The sequence below is a fragment of the Pan paniscus genome, chromosome 19 (genome assembly GCF_029289425.2).
Source record: "Pan paniscus chromosome 19, NHGRI_mPanPan1-v2.0_pri, whole genome shotgun sequence".
In the NCBI taxonomy this organism is placed as follows: Eukaryota; Metazoa; Chordata; class Mammalia; order Primates; family Hominidae; genus Pan; species Pan paniscus.
The window spans coordinates 98,376,918-98,396,916 of record NC_073268.2 but is presented as its reverse complement, the minus strand read 5'-3'; the positions used below and the strand labels follow the sequence as shown (position 1 = coordinate 98,396,916).

The 19,999-nt window shown below is 56.3% G+C and overlaps 1 protein-coding gene across 2 annotated transcripts; it reads left to right on the top strand.

Annotated features, from left to right (window-relative positions):
- On the top strand, window positions 1-18,150 carry P4HB (prolyl 4-hydroxylase subunit beta). 2 transcript variants are annotated; one of them, XM_003831108.5, is made up of 11 exons: window positions 1-581; window positions 1,521-1,727; window positions 5,589-5,722; window positions 5,896-6,033; window positions 13,851-13,955; window positions 14,134-14,259; window positions 14,676-14,876; window positions 15,313-15,433; window positions 15,562-15,743; window positions 16,074-16,160; window positions 17,216-18,150. In XM_003831108.5, exons 1-11 carry the CDS (start codon window positions 437-439, stop codon window positions 17,294-17,296), a joined length of 1,527 nt encoding a protein of 508 aa, XP_003831156.2. In that variant the 5' UTR covers window positions 1-436; the 3' UTR covers window positions 17,297-18,150. The 2 variants fall into 2 exon arrangements, with proteins under 2 accessions (XP_003831156.2, XP_063455561.1); XM_063599491.1 differs by having other exon boundaries at window positions 270-581; window positions 16,074-18,150.
- The last annotated feature ends 1,849 nt before the right edge of the window (window positions 18,151-19,999 follow it).

Below are 19,999 nucleotides of genomic sequence, written 5' to 3'. Positions count from 1 at the left end.
CGCAGAGCCCGGGCTACCGAAAGGGGCAGCCATTCCAGACCCGTGGAAGGTGCAGGCGAAAGCCACCAATTAGAAGCCAAGGCAGAAAAAGTTCTTGTCGGGAGCCAATGAGAGGCTAAGAAAGACAGCGAGCGCGAGGTCCTCGGCCAATCCCGGACGAAGGCCAGGGAGCCCTCAGGAGCGTTTCCGAATCCGGGGCCAGGCCTGGTGTGAGTGTCCAATCCGAGAGCGGCAAAGACGAGCCTCGAAGTCCGCCGGCCAATCGAAGGCGGGCCCCAGGGGCGCGTGCGCGCCGCGGCCAGCGCGCGCGGGCGGGGGGGCAGGCGCGCCCCGGACCCAGGATTTATAAAGGCGAGGCCGGGACCGGCGCGCGCTCTCGTCGCCCCCGCTGTCCCGGCGGCGCCAACCGAAGCGCCCCGCCTGCTCCGTGTCCGACATGCTGCGCCGCGCTCTGCTGTGCCTGGCCGTGGCCGCCCTGGTGCGCGCCGACGCCCCCGAGGAGGAGGACCACGTCCTGGTGCTGCGGAAAAGCAACTTCGCGGAGGCGCTGGCGGCCCACAAGTACCTGCTGGTGGAGTTCTGTGAGCGCCGGGCCTGGCGGGCGGGCGGGGCTCGGGGCCGCTGGGCCAGGCTCTTGGGACGCAGGCACGGCCCGGCAGCCCCCGGGGTCGGGACCCCCGGCGCGCCCGGAACTGAAGGGCTCCCTTGCTGCCCGCCTTGGGGGCCATGTCCGGGGCTCCCTGGGGGTGAGAGCCGGGCTGGGAGCCGGGGGGCCGTCCCGATGCCCGCCCTGCGCACGGCAGGATCTTCCTGTTAGTGCGAGAAGAACAGGATCGACCTGTGTGAGCAAACAGAGCAAGCCAGTGTCCAGCCTTGCCGAGTCCTCCCCGGGGGCCGACCCGGAAGGCGCCCCGGTCCTGCCCACCCCACCTTCAGCTTGCCACAGCAGTCCTTCCGATGGTGTCTCAGAGGAGAATCCCAAGCCTTCCTCATGTCCATAAGGATTTGAGCTCTGTCCCTGGGGTGGGAACCTTGTGCCTGACACAGCTGCTAACTCTATTGACAGATCGTCTTATTCTCACCCTAAGCAACTCAGGGCCTGTGTGCACGGATGTGCATCTCATACTCACAGCCAGTGCTGGTACAGGCCGCCACGTTCACTTCTTCACTTTTGTCTGTAGTCTTAAAGGGAAAGTCTAGGGGAGATCCTTGCCTTAGTTGCCTGTGGGGAATAAGAAGTCAGCAACCATTGAAAGGTTTGTCTGGCTGTGCTGATGGTGACATAGCAGAGTGGGGGCTGGTGTTGGTTGGTGGTAGTTTGTCGTTCACGGCCTCTGTCCTGATATTGCCCAAGAACACCAGGCTATCAGCTCAGCCTTGTGCGTTAGGGGGGGTTATCTTGGTGAGTAGATAAGGTTTTTATGAAGGGAAATGCCAGAGGAAAAAGGGAAGCACTGCTGAGGGATCAAGGCTGCTTTAGGGATCAAGGCTGCTTTCTAGCATCTCATTTCCGCTTTCAGATGCCCCTTGGTGTGGCCACTGCAAGGCTCTGGCCCCTGAGTATGCCAAAGCCGCTGGGAAGCTGAAGGCAGAAGGTTCCGAGATCAGGTTGGCCAAGGTGGACGCCACGGAGGAGTCTGACCTGGCCCAGCAGTACGGCGTGCGCGGCTATCCCACCATCAAGTTCTTCAGGAATGGAGACACGGCTTCCCCCAAGGAATATACAGGTGTGGCTGTGGCACTGCCCTTGAACCCTCTTTAGAGAGGGACTGGCCTGCCGACTTGGAAGGGCAGGGGCAGCTGTCTGAGCGGTGGGGAGGCCGGGTTCCAGAGGCTTGGAGGGATCCCGTTCCTCAGGCCTGGTTCTCTGTCCACTTGTGCCCTGAGGGTCCTGTGAGGAAAGTTTTCATCCTGTAAGAACCTTCAAATGGAGAACCTATCTTGTCTGGTGCCATCCTGGGGGCGGCTGGCTGAGGTCTGTTTGGAGACTGACCAGCGAGGAGAGGGAGACTGGTGCCTTTCTGGCCACATGGGCTGTTTGTGCTGCCCCCTGTTCCTAGGAGCAGCAGCATGGCTGTAGCTCTCGGGGTGACACCTGCTAGCTGTTGTGTGTAGCGTGCCAGCTGCTGCGTCACGTGCTTGCGTGATTTCTCCTCGCATCCTCTCTGTGAGGTGGGCTTTTCCCAGACAAAGGGCTGAAGCTTAGAGCAGCTGAGTAACAGCATCGCGCCTGTCGGTAGCAGACCTCGAATCCAAGCCCGCCCCGCTCCGTCTGTAGCACGGGCCCTCAGCTGCTCGTCTGCCGCCTCTGAAGCTGCCGTAGTGGAGGCCGAGCCCCTGTGTAGCCAGATCAGTGACGGTGGCAAAAGAAAACTCGTCTATAAAACCGGTTCTGTGGCATGTCAGATGCACACGGTGGGTAGCCCGAAAGCAGCTCATTCCAGTGTTAGCAGGGTTCTCCCCTTAAGCAGGTGTTCCCTGTCCTGTTCTAGTGGCAGCAACTCTGTGGTTGCCTCTCACTTGGCTGTTTTGATGTTTCCTTTTGTCCCCTTAAGCAGGTGTGCCCTGTCCTGTTCTAGTGGCAGCAACTCCGTGGTTGCCTCTCACTTGGCTGTTTTGATGTTTCCTTTTGTCCCCTTAAGCAGGTGTGCCCTGTCCTGTTCTAGTGGCAGCAGCTCTGTGGTTGCCTCTCACTTGGCTGTTTTGATGTTTCCTTTTGTCCCCTTAAGCAGGTGTGCCCTGTCCTGTTCTAGTGGCAGCAGCTCTGTGGTTGCCTCTCACTTGGCTGTTTTGATGTTTCCTTTTGTCCCCTTAAGCAGGTGTGCCCTGTCCTGTTCCAGTGGCAGCAGCTCTGTGGTTGCCTCTCACTTGGCTGTTTTGATGTTTCCTTTTTTTTTTTTTTTTTTTTTGAGACAGTCTCGCTCTGTCCCAGGCTGAAGTGCAGTGGTGCGATCTCTGCTCACTGTAACCTCTGCCTCCCGGGTACAAGTGATTCTCCTGCCTCAGCCTCCTGAGTAGCTGGGGCTACAGATGTGCACCACCATGCCTGGCTAATTTTTGTATTTTTAGTAGAGACGGGGTTTCACCATGTTGGCCAGGATGGTCTCGATCGTGACCTCATGATCCGCCCGCCTCGGCCTCCTAGAGTGCTAGGATTACAGGCGTGATCGATGTTCTCATTTTTTACTCATGTTCACTTTTGGAACGGAAAGTGCTCTGTCCAAAGTCACCGTGGTTCTGTCACTAACACTCAGGTTTGCAGATGAGATGAGCACTCCTAAATCCACTTGTCACTGGTGACCGTCTTGTTAGCACTGGTGGAATCCTTCTACATCTGAATGGGGTTTTCCTGATTCGGACCAGGGAGTCAAGTTCTAGGAGGGAAAGAGGAGAGGCATCATTCCTTAGCCTCAGTCTCCCAGGAGGAGGAAGTTTCTTTCCTGTCAGTTGACCGCCTTTGGTGGCATAAAAGTGTGTCATCTTCTTCCTGGTCTGGGAGGCATGGAGGGTGGGCCATTGGCGAGAACTCCCGAAACGCCTGGGATAAGTTAGGAGGTGCGGGAGTCAGGTGGGCGGGGCGTCAGCCTGTTCCCAGAAGTAGAAAACTGGCACTGAGTTTTGAGTTACTGTCCACCTCTCTAAGATGAGGCCTGCTGTCAGACTCCTGGGTGAGAACGTGTGTTTGATGGATGTACATGTCAAAGAAAATTTAGATAATGCAGAGGACAGGCTGGGTGCGGTGGCTCATGCCTGTAATCCCAGCACTTTGGGAGGCTGAGACGGGTGGATCACCTGAGGTCAGGAGTTCGAGGCCAGCATGGCCAATATGGTGAAACCCCGTCTCTACTAAAAATACAAAAATTAGCCGGGCATGGTGGTGCGCGTCTGTAATCCCAGCTACTTGGGAGGCTGACACAGGAGAATCCCTTGAACCCGGGAGGTAAGGTTGCAGTGAGCTGAGATCGTGCCACCGCACTCCAGCCTGGGTGACAGAGTGAGACTTCGTTTCAAAAAATAAAATTTTAAAAACGCAGAGGGCCATCCTGGGCAACATGGTGAAACCCTGTCTACAAAAAATACAAAAATTAGCTAGGTCTGGGCACAGTGGTTCATCCCAGTAATCCCAGCACTTTGGAAGGCCGAGGTGGGCGGATTGCTTAATCCCAGGAGTTTGAGACCATCCTAGGCAACGTGGCGAAACCCCATCTCTACAAAAAATAGAAAAATTGGCCGGGCATGGTGGCTCACGCGTGTAATCCCAGCACTTTGGGAGGCTGAGGCGGGCGGCTCACGAGGTCAGGAGTTCAAGACCAGCCTGGCCAACACAGTGAAACCCCGTCTCTACTAAAAATACAAAAATTAGCTGGGCATGGTGGCGGGCGCCTGTAATACCAGCTATTCGGGAGGCCGAGGCAGGAGAATCACTTGAACCTGGGAGATGGAGGTTGCAGTGAGCCAAGATGGCGCCACTGCATTCTCCAGCCTGGACGACAGAGGTAGATTCTGTCTCAAAAAAAAAAAAAAAAAGAAGAAACATTGCTGGGCGCAGTGGCTCACCTCTGTAATCCTAGCACTTTGGGAGACCGCTGAGGCAGGTGTATCACCTGAGGTCAGGAGCGAGACCAGCCTGGCCAACATGGATGGGGAACCCTGTCTCTGCTAAACATACAAAAATTAGCTGGGTGTGGTGGCGGGCACCTATAATCCTAGCTACTCGGGAGGGTCAGGCAGGAGAATTGCTTGAACCCGGGAGGTGGAGGTTGCAGTGAGCCGAGATCACACTATTGCACTCCAGCCTGAGCAACAAGAGCAAAACTCCGCCTCAAAAAAAAAAAAGAAAAAAAAAGTTAGTTGGGTGTGGTGGCACATGCCTGTGGTCCCAGCTACTTGGGAGCCTGAGGTAGGAGGATTGCTTGAGCCCAGAAGTTCGAGGTTGCAGTGAGCCATGATCATGCCACTGCACTCTAACCTGGGTGACAGAGCAAGACCCTGTCTTCCAAGAAAAAAAAAAAGGGCTGGGATTGGTGGCTCATGCCTGTAATCCCAGCACTTTGGGAAGTCGTGGTGGGCAAACTGCTTGAGCACAGGAGTTAAAGACCAGCCTGGGCAACATGGCAAAACCCCATCTCTACAATAAATACAAAAATGAGCTGAGTGTGGTAGCGTGCATCTGTACCCCAGATACTCGGGAGGCTGAGGTTGGGAAGATTGCTTGAGCCCAGTGGGTGGAGGCTGCAGTGAGCCAAGATTCTGCCACTACCCTCCAGCTGGGTAACAGAGTGAGCCCCTGTGTCAAAAGAAAATGCTGAGAGATCAGAGAAAAAAAATGGGTTTGTGATGCTGTTATTCAGAGACAGAATCACCCTCTTCCCTCCCCACTCCCCATAAACACAACCACAGTCTCACGTACACTGGGGTTTAGGAGGCGGGCGGACGACACCGGGCCTCTTCCATGGTGGGAGAACATCTTACTTAGGTTGATTCAGGTGTCCTCAGCCTGGCTGGCAGAGAGCAGAGACGGGAACAGGCCCGGCAGGGCAGGCGGCACTCCCTGTTTGAGAGTAGAACCTACATTTGTTTGGGGTTAGCTGGCAGAGAGGCTGATGACATCGTGAACTGGCTGAAGAAGCGCACGGGCCCGGCTGCCACCACCCTGCCTGACGGCGCAGCTGCAGAGTCCTTGGTGGAGTCCAGCGAGGTGGCTGTCATCGGCTTCTTCAAGGTACAGACCAGAGCATTCCAGTCTGCCTTCCTTCCGTCATCCATTGAGGAGGGGTCCACAGCCTGCGGCTGGCAGTTCTGCACGTGTCCCCCCTGGCCTGGGCTCTACAGGGTCTGCCCTACTGCTTGGTGCCGCGGGATCGTGACGACCTCTGCTTCTCCCTCCTCATTCAGGACGTGGAGTCGGACTCTGCCAAGCAGTTTTTGCAGGCAGCAGAGGCCATCGATGACATACCATTTGGGATCACTTCCAACAGTGACGTGTTCTCCAAATACCAGCTCGACAAAGATGGGGTTGTCCTCTTTAAGAAGGTGAGTGGCCCCAGGCAGCTCTGCCCAGGTTAGTTCTGGGGTTGGTCTGCAGAGGGTGGCGTTGCTCTCCTTATCGTTAAGGGAACCTTGCTCCTGGCACCTTTGGCCCAATAGGTATGTTCTGCAGCTTTGCCAAGTTGGGGTGTTGCGCTGATGCCTGTGGCCTGGTCTTCGCATTCAGCTGTGGGCCTTCTGGCCACTCTCCTGCCACAGCCGCCTCAGAACTGCTTTTGACTGTTAGCTTTTTTTTTTTTCAATTATGATAAAACATGTAACAACATTTGCCCTTTTTCTTTTTTTGGGAGACGGAGTCTTGCTCTGTCACCCATGCTGGAGTGCAGTTGTGTGATCTCGGCTCACTGCACCCTCCGCCTCCTGGGTTCAAGTGATTCTCCTGCCTTGGCCTCCCGAGTAGCTGGGACTACAGGCATGCATTACCATGCCCAGCTAATCTTTGTTTTAGTAGAGATGAGATTTCACCATTTTGGCCAGGATGGTATCAATCTCTTGACCTCGTGATCCACCCACCTCAGCCTCCCAAAGTGCTGGGATTACAGATGTGAGCCACCGCGCCCGGCCCCATTTGCCTTTTTTTTTTTGAGATAGGGTTTCTCACTCTGCCGCCCAGGCTGGAGTGCGGTGGTGCATTCTTAGCTCACTGCAACTTCTGCTTCCCAGGCTCAAGTGATCCTCTAACCTCAGCCTCCCGAGCAGCTGGAACTACAGGCGCGTGCCACCACGCCGGGCTGAGTTTTTGTATTTTTTGGTAGACATGGGGTTTTGCTGTGTTGTCCAGGCTGGTCTTGAACTCCTGAGCTCCGAGTGGTCTGCCTGCCTCAGCCTCCCAAAATGGTGGGATTACAGGCGTGAGCCACCGCGCCCGGCCACGTTTTAACTATTCTAAAGTATTAACTACATTCAGAGCGTCCTGCAGCATCCCTATTTCCAGAACGTTTTCCTTACCCAGAGGTCTGGAGTATTGGCGCTCTGGGCGTGTTCCCACCCAGGTGGCACCCACACTTCGTATGCCCCTCAGCCCCAAGGGCATTACGACCCCTAAGGATCCACTGTGAAAACTGCCATCCTGATCCTGCTGTCCTTCTCCTGGGGAAGGGCTCCTGGACATTGTGGCCTCTTAGCCGCCTCTCCCCGTTACCAGGACACAGCAGGGTCCTTGTTTGCACAGTGTCAAGATGGGGCCTGTGGGTTTCTATTGTCTCTTTTCTCGGTCACCAGGCAGGTGGGGCTGGGGCTGCACACTTGTGCTCTAGGGACAGCTGAACCTGGATGTGGGTGATCGTGGGTTTGTGCCGCTCAGAGCCAGGGTAGTGTGGATAGGAGAGAAAGTCTCGGGAGAGGAGGGACCTGGGGAGTGAGGGGCAGGAGGGCGGCCGGGGGCGATCGGACCTTCAGCTCCTGTCCTGTGTCGTTTCCAGAGGGGAGAAGAAGAACCTTTTAGATAGCAGCATCATAAGCCAAACGGTCAGACGGGCAGCCTCTGGGATTGGGGCTGAGTGGTTTTGGACACGAGGAACCCATTCACTGTCTTTTTTTTTTCTTTTTCTTTTTTTGAGACAGAGTCTGTCTCTGTCGCCCAGGCTGGAGTGCAGTGGCGCGATCTCGGCTCACTGCAAGCTCCGCCTCACGGGTTCATGCCATTCTCCTGCCTCAGCCTCCCGAGTAGCTGGGACTACAGGGCACCCGCCACCACACCCAGCTAATTTTTTTGTATTTTTAGTAGAGACGGGTTTTCACCATGTTAGCCACGGTGGTCTCGAACTCCTGACTTCATGATCCGCCTGCCTTGGCCTCCCAAAGTGCTGGGATTACAGGTGTGAGCCACCGACCCATTCACTTTCTGTAGTAAGCACTGAGCTTCCAGCACTCCCCGGGACCAGGTAGGAGGGAGGGTAGAGCCAGCTTCCTGGAGCGCGGTGGTGCGGGTGGGTCAGGATGGCTTGCTTCCATGTTCTTGTTCTTGTCATTTAGCTGTTTTTGCAGCCACTTCCTCAAGATAACTCAAGACAGTAGATGCTCTTTACCAGGAGACATTCTCTTGATGTCCCCTGAAGGGAAGAGAGTTGCTAAATTAGTCTATTGCCATTGCAAGGTGCCCAGGAAATGAAACCTCTGACTAGAAAAAGCCAGTGAAGTGTTGGATAAAGTTGAGGGAACCAAAGGTCTTTTTAGAGCTTTTATTAAAGAGAAAGTTCCACGTCTTGTCCTGAACCTTGGGTTCTGGGGCAGAGACTTGCTCCAGAGCCCACGAAACTCGCGAGCCCTGTTTGTCACACAGCCCACAGCTCCTTCAGTGCCCTGGATGTCCGCAGTGGCCGCTGTGACTCTATGGACAGTTTGGTGACATGTGTCCGCGAAGGCCGGGAGGGTGGTTTCGTTGCTCTTGCCTGCAAAGGCTCACACGTGGCCATCCATGTGGGCTCCCCACAGGTTAACGTTCTGTCTCCATTCTCTGGAGTCCACTAGAGCTGGGCACAGACAAACCCACTTGGGTTTGATGCCAGTTGGTGGGTGGCGCTTTCTTGCCCACTGAAGGTGGCCCAGGTGTCTGTGATGGCGAACGTGGTCGTTGCAGGCAGCTCCGGGCAGAAGCCCGGCCCCCTGTCCGGTGCACGTGGTAGGGGCTGCCCTGGAAGTCAGAGCTCACCCCGCAGCTGAGAGGATGAGTCCAACTTGTTCCTTTTCCACCAGGCTGTTAACCCCCATCCCTCAAAGTGAGTGAGGCCTTCCTGTGTGTGCAGTGGCCGCAGTGGGCACCCTGGCTGAGTCGGGTGCTCTTGTGTGGCCCGCTCTTGCCTGCTCTTCCCTTCCTTCCCTGGCAGGCACTGCAACCCAGGAAAACCTCTGCGGGGGCTGCTGGTCACTGGCACCGTGGGTGTGAGAGCTTCTGATATTTCACTTTTTCTTCTCCCCCAGTCGGCAGCACTGGGCCTGTTATTGTTGTTTGAGAAAGGGTCTCGCTCTGTTACCAGGCTGGAGTGCGGTGGCACAGTCACACTTCACTGCAGCTTCGACCTCCTGGGCTCAAGCAGTCCTCCCACCCCAGCCTGCTGAGTAGCTGGGACCACAGGTGTGCACCACCGCACCTGGCTATTTTTTAATACTTCTGTGGAAATGGGGTTTCACCGTGTTGCCCAGGCTGCTCTCGAACTTCTGAGCTCAAGCAATCCTCCTGCCTCAGCCTGTAAACATTGGGGTTACAGGCGTGAGCCATATCACCCGGCCTGCATTGGGCGTTTCTATGCTGTTTGTCACCGTGGCCTGGCAGGGCTGGCCTCCTGCTGCTGTGCCCTGCTCAGTGGACCAGTTTCCCTTACCGCAGTAGACCGTGATTGAGTGTGGTGTAGCATCTCTGCTGAAACGATGGCAGCCCTGGGACAGCTGCGGCAGTGTCTCCTCCTGGCTTCTTGGCATGAGATGGTGTAGGTGGCGCCTGACACTCTGGAGGGAGTCAGAGACATTGTTCTGCAGGGGTGGGGGGATTTCGTTTGCCTGCAGTTGCGGCCCGGCGTTACTCCTGAGCACAGTGCGAGCCCACCCGTGCCACTGGGAGCACGGCTGTGATCAGCAGCTCATGTTCCAAAGGATTCCTTCTAAGGGCCTCCTGAACTTGGCTTTTCTGCCTCTCCTTATCCACCTTTGCCCCTCTGGGGAAGAGGTAGCAGGCTTAGAAGCCTCTGCCCCTCGGGCTCGGGCAGGGTGGTTGGTGCTTGTGTCCTGGTTTAGCATCAGCTCATTGGCAGTCAGGCCAGGTCAGGGTGGCCCAGGCACAGCATGCACAAGAGCAGGAAGTGGCACCCGGTCTCCAAGTTACTCTGTAGATGCATACATGGAAACGGCCAGTAAGAAAGGATGCGTGATTTATTTCCCCAAGTCTCATTTAAGAAGTTTGAGGAGGCCGGGCGCAGTGGCTCATGCCTGTAATCCCAGCACTTTGGGAGGCTGAGGTGGGCGGGTCACGAGGTCAGGAGATGGAGACCATCCCGGCTAACACGGTGAAACCCCGTCTCTACTAAAAATACAAAAAATTAGCTGGGCGTGGTGGCGGGCACCTGTAGTCCCAGCTACTCAGGAGGCTGAGGCAGGAGAATGGCGTGAACTCAGGAGGCGGAGCTTGCAGTGAGCCGAGAAGCACCACTGCACTCCAGCGTAGGCGACAGAGCAAGACTCTGTCTCAAAAAAAAAAGAAAAGGTTCAAGGGGACCAGGCTTGGTGGCTCACACCTGTGATCCCAGCACTCAGGGAGGCCAGGACAAGAGGACTGCTTGAGGCCAGGAGTCTGAGACCAGCCTGGGCAACATAGTAAGACTGTCTCTACAAAAAATAAAAATAAAATAAATTTTTTTGGCTGGACGCCCTGGCTCACACCTGTAATCTCAGCACTTTGGGAGGCCAAGGCGGGCAGATCACCTGAAGTCAGGAGCTTGAGACCAGCCTGACCAACATGGAGAAACCCCATCTCTAATAAAAATACAAAATTTGCCAGGCGTGTTGGCACATGCCTATAATCCCAGCTACTTGCGAGGCTGAGGCAGGAGAATTACTTGAACCCAGGAGGCGGAGATTGCAATGAGGCAAGATCGAGATCGTGCCATTGCACTCTAGCCAGGGAAACAAGAGCAAAACTCAGTCTCAAAATAGATAAAATAAAATAAAATAAATTAAAATAAATAAATAAATATTTTAAAAAGTAGTTCTGTCCAGGTGCAGTGGCTCACGCCTGTAATTCCAGCACTTTGGGAGGCCGAAGCAGGCCGATCACCTGAGGTCGGGAGTTCAAGACCAGCCTGACCAACATGGAGAAAGAAACTCCATCTCTACTAAAAAAACAAAATTAGCCAGGCGTGGTGGCACGTACCTGTAATCCCAGCTACTTGGGAGGCAGAGGCAGGAGAATTGCTTTAACCCGGGAGGCAGAGGTTGCAGTGAGCCAAGATCCTGCCACTGCACTCTAGCCTGGGCAACAAGAGTGAAACTCCGTCTCAAAAAAAATAAAATAAAATAGTTTGGGCCGGGCTCAGTGGCTCACACTTATAATCCCAGCACTTTAGGAGGCCGAGGCAAGTGGATCACCTGGGGTCAGGAGTTCAAGACCAGCCTGGCCAACATGGTAAAACCCTGTCTCTACTAAAAATACAAAAATTAGCCAGGCGTGGTGGCGGGTGCCTGTGATCCCAGCTACTCGGGAGGCTAAGGAAGGAGAATCGCTGGAGCTCGGGAGGTGGAGGTTGCAGTGAGCTGAGATCACGCCATTGCACTCCAGCCTGGGTGACAATAGCAAAACTCCATCTCAAAAAAAAAAAAAAAAAAAAAATTTAAAAAATAAATAAAAAAGTAGTTCGGGGGAATGATGGAAGGCTCACCCAAAATTCTCACTTGAAGAGCCTCAGCACAGGGGCGCCTCTCTGAGCCTGAGCCGAGGCCGCATCCTCAGCTGCAGGCTGACCCCTCGTGGTTGGGGCGCCACAGCCTCTCCATCTTGTGGCCTTAGGACTCCCTGAAGCTGCCGTGCATCATTAGGGGTCCCCAGGGCCTTACGGGCACGTGGATTGCGCCTTTCGGGATCTGTTGTATTAGAAACTAGAACTAAGAATGTAAAAAATCGTTTTTTTCTCTTTATTTATTTTTATTTTTTATTTTTTGAGATGAAGTCTTGCTCTGTTGCCAGGCTCGAATGCAGTGGCACGATCTGGGCTCACTGCAACCTCCGCCTCCCGGATTCAAGCCATTCTCCTGCCTCAGCCTCCCAAGTAGCTGGGATTACAGGCGCCCACCACCACACCCAGCTAATTTTTGTATTTCTAGTAAAGATGACGTTTTACCATGTTGGACTAGGCTGCTCTGAAACTCCTGGCTTCAGGTGATCCGCCTGCCTCAGCCTCCCAAAGTACTAGGATTACAGGCGTGAGCCACCACGCCTGGCCTGTTTCACTCTTGTCACCCAGGCTGGAGTGCAGTGGTGCGATCTCACTGCAATGTCTACCTCCCAGACTCAAGCAATCCTCCTGCCTCAGCCTCCCAAGTAGCTGGGATTACAGGCAGGTGCCACCACACCCAACTGATTTTTGTATTTTTGTATTTTTTTTTTTTTTGAGACAGAGTCTTGCTCTGTTGCCCAGGCTGGAGTGCAGTGGCACGATCTTGGCTCACTGCAACCTCTGCCTCCCGGGTTCAAGTGATTCTTCTGCCTCAGTCTCCCGAACAGCTGGGATTACAGGTGTGCACCACCACACCCAGCTAATTTTTTGTATTTTTGGTAGAGTCGAGGTTTCACCATGTTGGCCAGGCTGGTCCCAAACTCGTGAACTCAAGTGATCCACCTGCCTCAGCCTCCCAAACTGCTAGGATTACAGGTGTGAGCCACTGCACCCGGCCTTTTTTTTTTTTTTTTTTTTTTTTTTCCGAGACAGAGTTTCGCTCTTGTTGCCCAGGCTGGAGTGCAGTGGTGCGATCTCGGCTCACCGCAACCTCCGCCTCCTGGGTCCAAGTGATTCTCCTGCCTCAGCCTCCCAAGTACCTGGGATTACAGGTGCCCGCCACCATGCCCAGCTTATTTTTGTATTTTTAGTAGAGATGGGGTTTTACCATGTTGGCCAGGCTGGTCTCGAACTCCTGGTCTCAAGCGATCCACCCATCTTGGCCTCCCAAAATGCTGGGCTTACAGGCCTGAGCCACTGTGGCCAAATTTATTTTAAAAGAATAATAATCCCCTTACATGTTATCATAAATCACATCTTTACGGAAACTAGTTTGTCCCAGACAAAAACAATTTAGTGCTGAGTGATGTTTTAGATTCCTCCAGCAGGATTCTCCTCTCCTGCCCTCCTGCTCTTGCGACACCTTGCGCCCAACAGCCTCTGTGGGTCTGTGCCGCAGCACGTGAGAGGGAGAGTGAAAAGGCAGAGGCCAGAGAAGTGTGAGTGTGAAAATAGCTTTGACCAGCCGGGCGCGGTGGCTCACGCCTATAATCCCAGCACTTTGGGAGGCCGAGGCGGGCAGATCACGAGGTAAGGAGATTGAGAGACCATCCTGGCTAACACGGTGAAACCCGTCTCTACTAAAAATACCAAAAATTAGCTGGTGGTGGCGGGCGCCTATAGTCCCAGCTACTTGGGAGGCTGAGGCAGGAGAATGGCTTGAATCCGGGAGGTGGAGCTTGCAGTGAATGGGGATCACGCCACTGCACTCCAGCCTGGGAGACACAGCAAGACTCCGTCACAAAAAAAAAAAAAAAAAAAAAGATCAAGACCTTCGTGGACAACATGGTAATACCGCATCTCGACTAAAAATACAAAAAAAAATTAGCCAGGCGTGGTGGCAGGCGCCTGTAGTCCTAGCTACTCGGGAGGCTAAGGCAGGAAAATCACTTGAACCTGGGAGGCAGAGGTTGCAGTGAGCCAAGATCGTGCCACTGCACTCCAGCCTGGACAACAGAGCGAGACTGTCTCAAAAACAAATAAAAAAGAAAATAGCTTTGACCACATGGGTGCCCTGAAAAGGTTGGGGGCCCTGGGGATGGGCCACACTTCAAGGGTTGCTGGAGGACCACGTGCGCCAGGCTTGAGTTTTGGATGTGAAGCCAGCTGTTGAATTCACGGGCAGCCATAAGGCCGTGACCGGAGCCAGTCTTGCTGTCGAGGAACAGCCATGTCCTGTACCCATTGCTGGACCTGTGGCTCGAAACCCCACGGGAGGGCAGGGCTGCTGGCTGCTGTGACTTCCCACGTCCAGGGAGACCCGGGCCCAGGGGCTGTGCTCCCAGCAGCAATGCTCAGTCAGGGCCCTCTTTCTGTCCACAGTTTGATGAAGGCCGGAACAACTTTGAAGGGGAGGTCACCAAGGAGAACCTGCTGGACTTTATCAAACACAACCAGTTGCCCCTTGTCATCGAGTTCACCGAGCAGGTGCGGCTTCCCTGCTGCCCTGCAGCCCCCAGGCTGGGGATGGGGAGGAGTGGGTTGGGGGTGGCATGAGGCTCCCGGTCACCACTGCTGTCCAGCGTCTGACATTGGAGGCCGTTGGGAGAACCTTCTGCATTAATAGTGTGTGACTCAGACCCAGTAACTTAAGTTTATAACACAGACAGCCCCGAAGATTTTTGGAGGTGAAATCAAGACTCACATCCTGCTGTTCTTGCCCAAGAGTGTGTCTGACTATGACAGCAAACTGAGCAACTTCAAAACAGCAGCCGAGAGCTTCAAGGGCAAGGTGAGCTGCTCTTCTGGGTGGCTCGTGGGGCAGTGCCAGGGAGCAGTACAACTCTTCCCGAGGTGACAAGTGTGGGGCCTTCCTGAGGCTGCCTGCTGGACCGGATCGGGCACCTGATTCAGGACAGCCTGGATGTAGGCGAGGGGCCAGCCAGGCCAGACCTCTGCTCCCAGTCACCTGCTGGTATGGTTGGGCAACCCTGGAATCCAGGTTGGAGGAAAAAGGCACCAGGAGCACGGTCTGCTTCCGAGCGAAGTCAGGGCTGGAGGCAGAGGCCAGCCATCTCCCGCACCTTCCGAGCAAAGTCAGGGCTGGAGTCAGAGGCCAGCCGTCTCCCGCACCTTCCGAGCGAAGTCAGGGCTGGAGGCAGAGGCCAGCCGTCTCCTGCACCTGTGCAACCTCCTTTTCTCCCCCAGATCCTGTTCATCTTCATCGACAGCGACCACACCGACAACCAGCGCATCCTTGAGTTCTTTGGCCTGAAGAAGGAAGAGTGCCCGGCCGTGCGCCTCATCACCCTGGAGGAGGAGATGACCAAGTACAAGCCCGAATCGGAGGAGCTGACGGCAGAGAGGATCGCAGAGTTCTGCCACCGCTTCCTGGAGGGCAAAATCAAGGTGCGGGCGCGTCCCGGGCCAGGGCTGCTTCCCGGGTAGAGCCACCACCTTGGGGTCTCTGGGCTCTCAGTGTCCTGGGCTTCGTCCTCAAAGTAAGATCTTCAGAGTAAGAGGACGGAGCCCAAGATGGTGTGAAGACCACCATTCTTGTCACACCTTTGGGGACCTGTCGGAGCCCTCTTGTCCACACGGCTGGCCCAGATGCTCCTCAGGGAAACCTCCTGGCCGGCGAGGGTGCGGCCTGCGTGGGCTCATTGGGCCCAGCCCACTGGCCCAGCCTTCTCTTTCTGGATTCTTGGCACTGTTGGTGTCTGCGGCTGCCACCCTGGTGTGCCCAGGGCAGCCACGCACCTCAGTCCCGGGCAGGGTGAGGGTTGGGGAGCTCTGTGGTCCCCCAGACATCGCCGCCCCTCACCGTGCCCTGCCTGCCCTCCAGCCCCACCTGATGAGCCAGGAGCTGCCGGAGGACTGGGACAAGCAGCCTGTCAAGGTGCTTGTTGGGAAGAACTTTGAAGACGTGGCTTTTGATGAGAAAAAAAACGTCTTTGTGGAGTTCTGTAAGTGTTGCCCTTTCAGCTCCCCAGGTCCGTGCCACCAGGGCACGCGCGAGGTAGGCAGACTCCTGGGGAAGCGTCTGCCGGTGGCTTTGTGTCCGGGACACACCCTAGAACTGCTTTCTTTTCAGATGCCCCATGGTGTGGTCACTGCAAACAGTTGGCTCCCATTTGGGATAAACTGGGAGAGACGTACAAGGACCATGAGAACATCGTCATCGCCAAGATGGACTCGACTGCCAACGAGGTGGAGGCCGTCAAAGTGCACAGCTTCCCCACACTCAAGTTCTTTCCTGCCAGTGCTGACAGGACGGTGCGCCTTCCCTCCAGACGGGGCTGGGGCGGGCTCTGGGAAGAGCAGTGGTCCCCACGCCAGCCTGGGTGCCTCTCTGGAAGGAGCCTGGGGCTAGTCGGGTGGGAGAAGAGCTGTGGGAGCTCCTTCAGAAGCACCCACCTTTGTTTTTTGAGAGAGATGGGATCTCACTATGTTGCCTAGGCTGTTTTTGAACTCCCAAAGTGCTGGATTCCGGGTGTGAGCCACCGGACCGGGCCTGCTCTGCCTTTCTCTAGGGAGGAGGAGCCAATGCCAGGAGGTTGGCTCTGGGCCGGGACCAGCCCCTGCACTCACCCCTGTCTTCCACAGGTCATCGATTACAACGGGGAACGCACGCTGGATGGTTTTAAGAAGTTCCTGGAGAGCGGTGGCCAGGATGGGGCAGGGGATGATGATGTGAGTGGGGTCACAGCCCTGGGCTGGTCTCTGGGATTCAGCCCCTTGGCCCCATGGGACATGCCCACTTGGGCTTGGCTTGTGATGGGAATGGTGCCGTTGGAGGCACGTCTGTGCGTCCAGGGCTCTGGGGCCCCACACCTTCGCCCAGCAGGGCAAGGGATGTGCTCCCAGTGCTCGGCTGAAACAGCTCTCCCTGGCCAGCACTTCTTTAGGGGACGAGGTTGAAGGCATCTTTAAAAACCAGATTTTGCTTAGAAAACCTTTTCAGACACATGGCACCGGTTCCTCACATGCTGCTAACTTGGACTCAGAGGTCCATCCCCAGCCCCCTGGTGGGGCCGGGCACAAGGGCGCAGACATGGGTCTGCCCTCGGGAGTTTAGTCCTGCCCGTCAGTGCGTGGCCAGCAGCAGTGGTGACTCTGCCGGGCAAGCAGGAAGGCTGGTGTTGGGAGGATGCGGCAGGGGCGGGGTGCTTGACCCTGGTGAAGGAGATGAGGGCGTGGTCAGCCCAGGCTGGCAGGGCCTGCTGGGAGTGCTGGTGCACAGTGGGAGGTGGGAACACTCTGCCCAGGCTGGGGATGGAGGGCCGGACCCTGGTGCTGCCTGTGGCCTGTCATTGGCCAGAGCCCAAGGGTTGGAAGTAGAATGGTCACACCCCAGTGGTGACTGTGCCTGGACTTCATGCTGGGGCTGTTGTCCCTGCCGAGATGTGGACCCTCTGTAGACTCCATGGTGCCAAGCTGGGAGACACACATACGCCTTCCATGCCCAGTGGAAGGGTCCAAGGCTGAGCTGGGATTCCCAGGGTTCCTGACACAGTGGGGGCTCTGATTCATCCTGCTATAGGCAGAAATCCCCCAGGCGTCACTCTTCCTGGGAAGACCCCTGTGTAGCTCGTAAAGACCAGGGTTGGCTGCTCCAGTGGCCGGTGGCCATGTCCACCGTGGCCGGCTAGTCCCCGGTGTGAGCAGTGTGGGGTGCTGGGGGCCGGCAGCCTCAGCTGTTGCAGCCAACCTGCCCCCCCCGCCCCGCCCCTTTTCCTGTATCCCAGGATCTCGAGGACCTGGAAGAAGCAGAGGAGCCAGACATGGAGGAAGATGATGATCAGAAAGCTGTGAAAGATGAACTGTAATACGCAAAAGCCAGACCCGGGCGCCGCCGAGACCCCTCGGGGGCTGCACACCCAGCAGCAGCGCACGCCTCCGAAGCCTGCGGCCCTCGCTTGAAGGAGGGCGTCGCCGGAAACCCAGGGAACCTCTCTGAAGTGACACCTCACCCCTACACACCGTCCGTTCACCCCCGTCTCTTCCTTCTGCTTTTCGGTTTTTGGAAAGGGATCCATCTCCAGGCAGCCCACCCTGGTGGGGCTTGTTTCCTGAAACCATGATGTACTTTTTCATACATGGGTCTGTCCAGAGTGCTTGCTAGAGTGTTCGGAGTCTCGCTGCCTCCCTCCCGCGGGAGGTTTCTCCTCTTTTTGAAAATTCCGTTTGTGGGATTTTTAGACATTTTTCGACATCAGGGTATTTGTTCCACCTTGGCCAGGCCTCCTCGGAGAAGCTTGTCCCCTGTGTGGGAGGGACGGAGCCGGACTGGACATGGTCACTCAGTACCGCCTGCAGTGTCGCCATGACTGATCATGGCTCTTGCATTTTTTGGGTAAATGGAGACTTTCAGATCCTGTCAGGGTGTCCCCCATGCCTGGAAGAGGAGCTGGTGGCTGCCAGCCCTGGGGCCCAGCACAGGCCTGGGCCTTCCCCTTCCCTCAAGCCAGGGCTCCTCCTCCTGTCGTGGGCTCATTGTGACCACTGGCCTCTCTACAGCATGGCCTGTGGCCTGTTCGAGGCAGAACCAGGACCCTTGACTCCCGGGTGGGGAGGTGGCCAAGGATGCTGGAGCTGCATCAGACGCTGACAGTTCTTCAGGCATTTCTATTTCATAATCGAATTGAACACATTGGCCAAATAAAGTTGAAATTTTACCACCTGTCCTTGCCTCGGGTTTGTGATCTCACCAAGCCCGGAGAGCTGGGCTGGAATGCGGATGCCAAGGCCATCTGCCAGGCCTTAGTGGGGTTACTGGTGCTGAGAGGCCTCGCCCCTGGGACAAGGTGCAGATGCAGAAACAGGCCCCAGTCTCCCCAGCAGAGCTGTGCAGGCTTGCGATTCCCGGGGAGGATGCCTTCCCTGCCTGTAGGCTGCTTTACCTGGACTCTGATGGGGCTTCTGTGATTCTGGACCCCGGATGTGGACACGGGTGGAGCCACCCAGCCCCACGTGATGCTCAGACTCCTGGTCATTCCCTCCCATCCCTGCCGTGGAGTGACGAGAAATCACGTGGACTCAGGCTTCAAGGAAGGGTGAGAGGAACGGGGGGCCCTGCTTATCACTAACCCTTCACACGATAACGGGCCGGGCTGGGCGCAGGGACGCGCGCCTGGAATCCCAGTGCTGGGGCAACACGGGGAGACCCCGTCTCTAGGAAAAATTAGAAATTAGCTGGGCATGGTTTGCACCTACAGTCCCAGCTACTCGGGAGGCTGAGGCAGGAGGATCACTTGATCCCAGGAGGTCAACACTGCAGTGAGCGGAGATCACGCCACTGCACTCCAGCTGGGTGACAGAGCTGTCTCTAAAAATAAGGATCTCCTGGTCTTGAAGTTGTAATTTGGCTTAACCTCAGCACTCCTGTGCTTCACATGCAGAAAAAACACACACTCGATTTTTTTTGAGACGGAGTCTTGCTCTGTGGCCCAGGCTGGAGTGCAATGGTGCTGTCTTGGCTCACTGCAACCTCCGCCTCCCTGGTTCAAGTGATTCTCCTGCCTGAGCCTCCTGAGTAGCTGGGATTACAGACATCCGCCACCACGCCCGGCTAATTTTTTGTATTTTTAGTAGAGACGGGGTTTCACCGTGTTAGCCAGGATCTGCTGGCTGACCTCATGATCTGCCCACCTCGGCCTCCCAAAGTGCTGGGATTATAGGCATGAGCCACCGCGCCAGGCTGAAAGTCAATTTTTCTGCAGACGGCAAGCCGCGGCCTGTGCAGGGCGGGGCGATGGCTCTGCTGAGCCTGGATTTGCTGCTTTTCTGCAGGGGAGGCAACAGGAGCTCTGTGGTGTCTGTGGGTCCCCCTGAGGGCAACGGCAGAGGCCCTGAGGATCCAGCAGGGCTCATGGTGGTCTGAGGGCGGTGAGGCAGGAGGAAGGAGCCCAAGGGTGCAGGTGGGGGTGGAGCTGCAGCTCTAGGGAGGCTGCTTGGCCCTCAGAAGGTCGGACGGAACAGTCGACCCTCACCAGGCTGCCTTGAGGAGCCCTGCCTGTGACTCTGTGAGCCCCGCCAACTTCACATCCTGATGTGCTTCCTAGAGTAGGAGCTTCTGCACTGCCGAGATTCCCGGGTGTCCCAGTTCCCGAGCTTGCGGGCTGGCTGCAGCTGCTGGAGCCAGAGACGGCTCTCAAGCCAGACCAGGCCTCGCCGGGGGTGCGGTTCTCCCGTTCTCCCCGCTACCTCCCTTGCCGGCCCCACAGGCCCTCACAAACTCGGCCGCTCCGGCTCCTGCCTCCGCTCCAGGCTGTGGAGTATCCGGCCAGCATGCCGCGAGGACCTGTGTCAACACGTCGCCAGCACCAGCCAGCCCGGTTTGCCCACATGTCCTTGGCCCCACACGGCTCACACCAGCTCGGCAGTCTGGGTGCTGCCGTCTGCCCTGGCCCCCAGCTCCGTGGGTCTTGGAGACAGCCCGTGCTGGGGCTGGTTTCTGGCTAGTTCAGCTCCAGGGCCTCAGCAGGGTTTGTGTGCCATGCCTGGGTCCTGCGACACAGTGAGCCGCGTAC

Excerpts from the sequence above, each read along its gene's own strand:
- P4HB (XM_063599491.1), top strand. The coding sequence starts at position 437 with ATGCTGCGCCGCGCTCTGCTGTGCCTGGCCGTGGCCGCCCTGGTGCGC. Across the intron at positions 582-1,520 it reads GTACCTGCTGGTGGAGTTCT|ATGCCCCTTGGTGTGGCCAC; the intron begins GTGAGCGCCGGG and ends TTCCGCTTTCAG. Across the intron at positions 6,034-13,850 it reads GGGTTGTCCTCTTTAAGAAG|TTTGATGAAGGCCGGAACAA; the intron begins GTGAGTGGCCCC and ends TTCTGTCCACAG.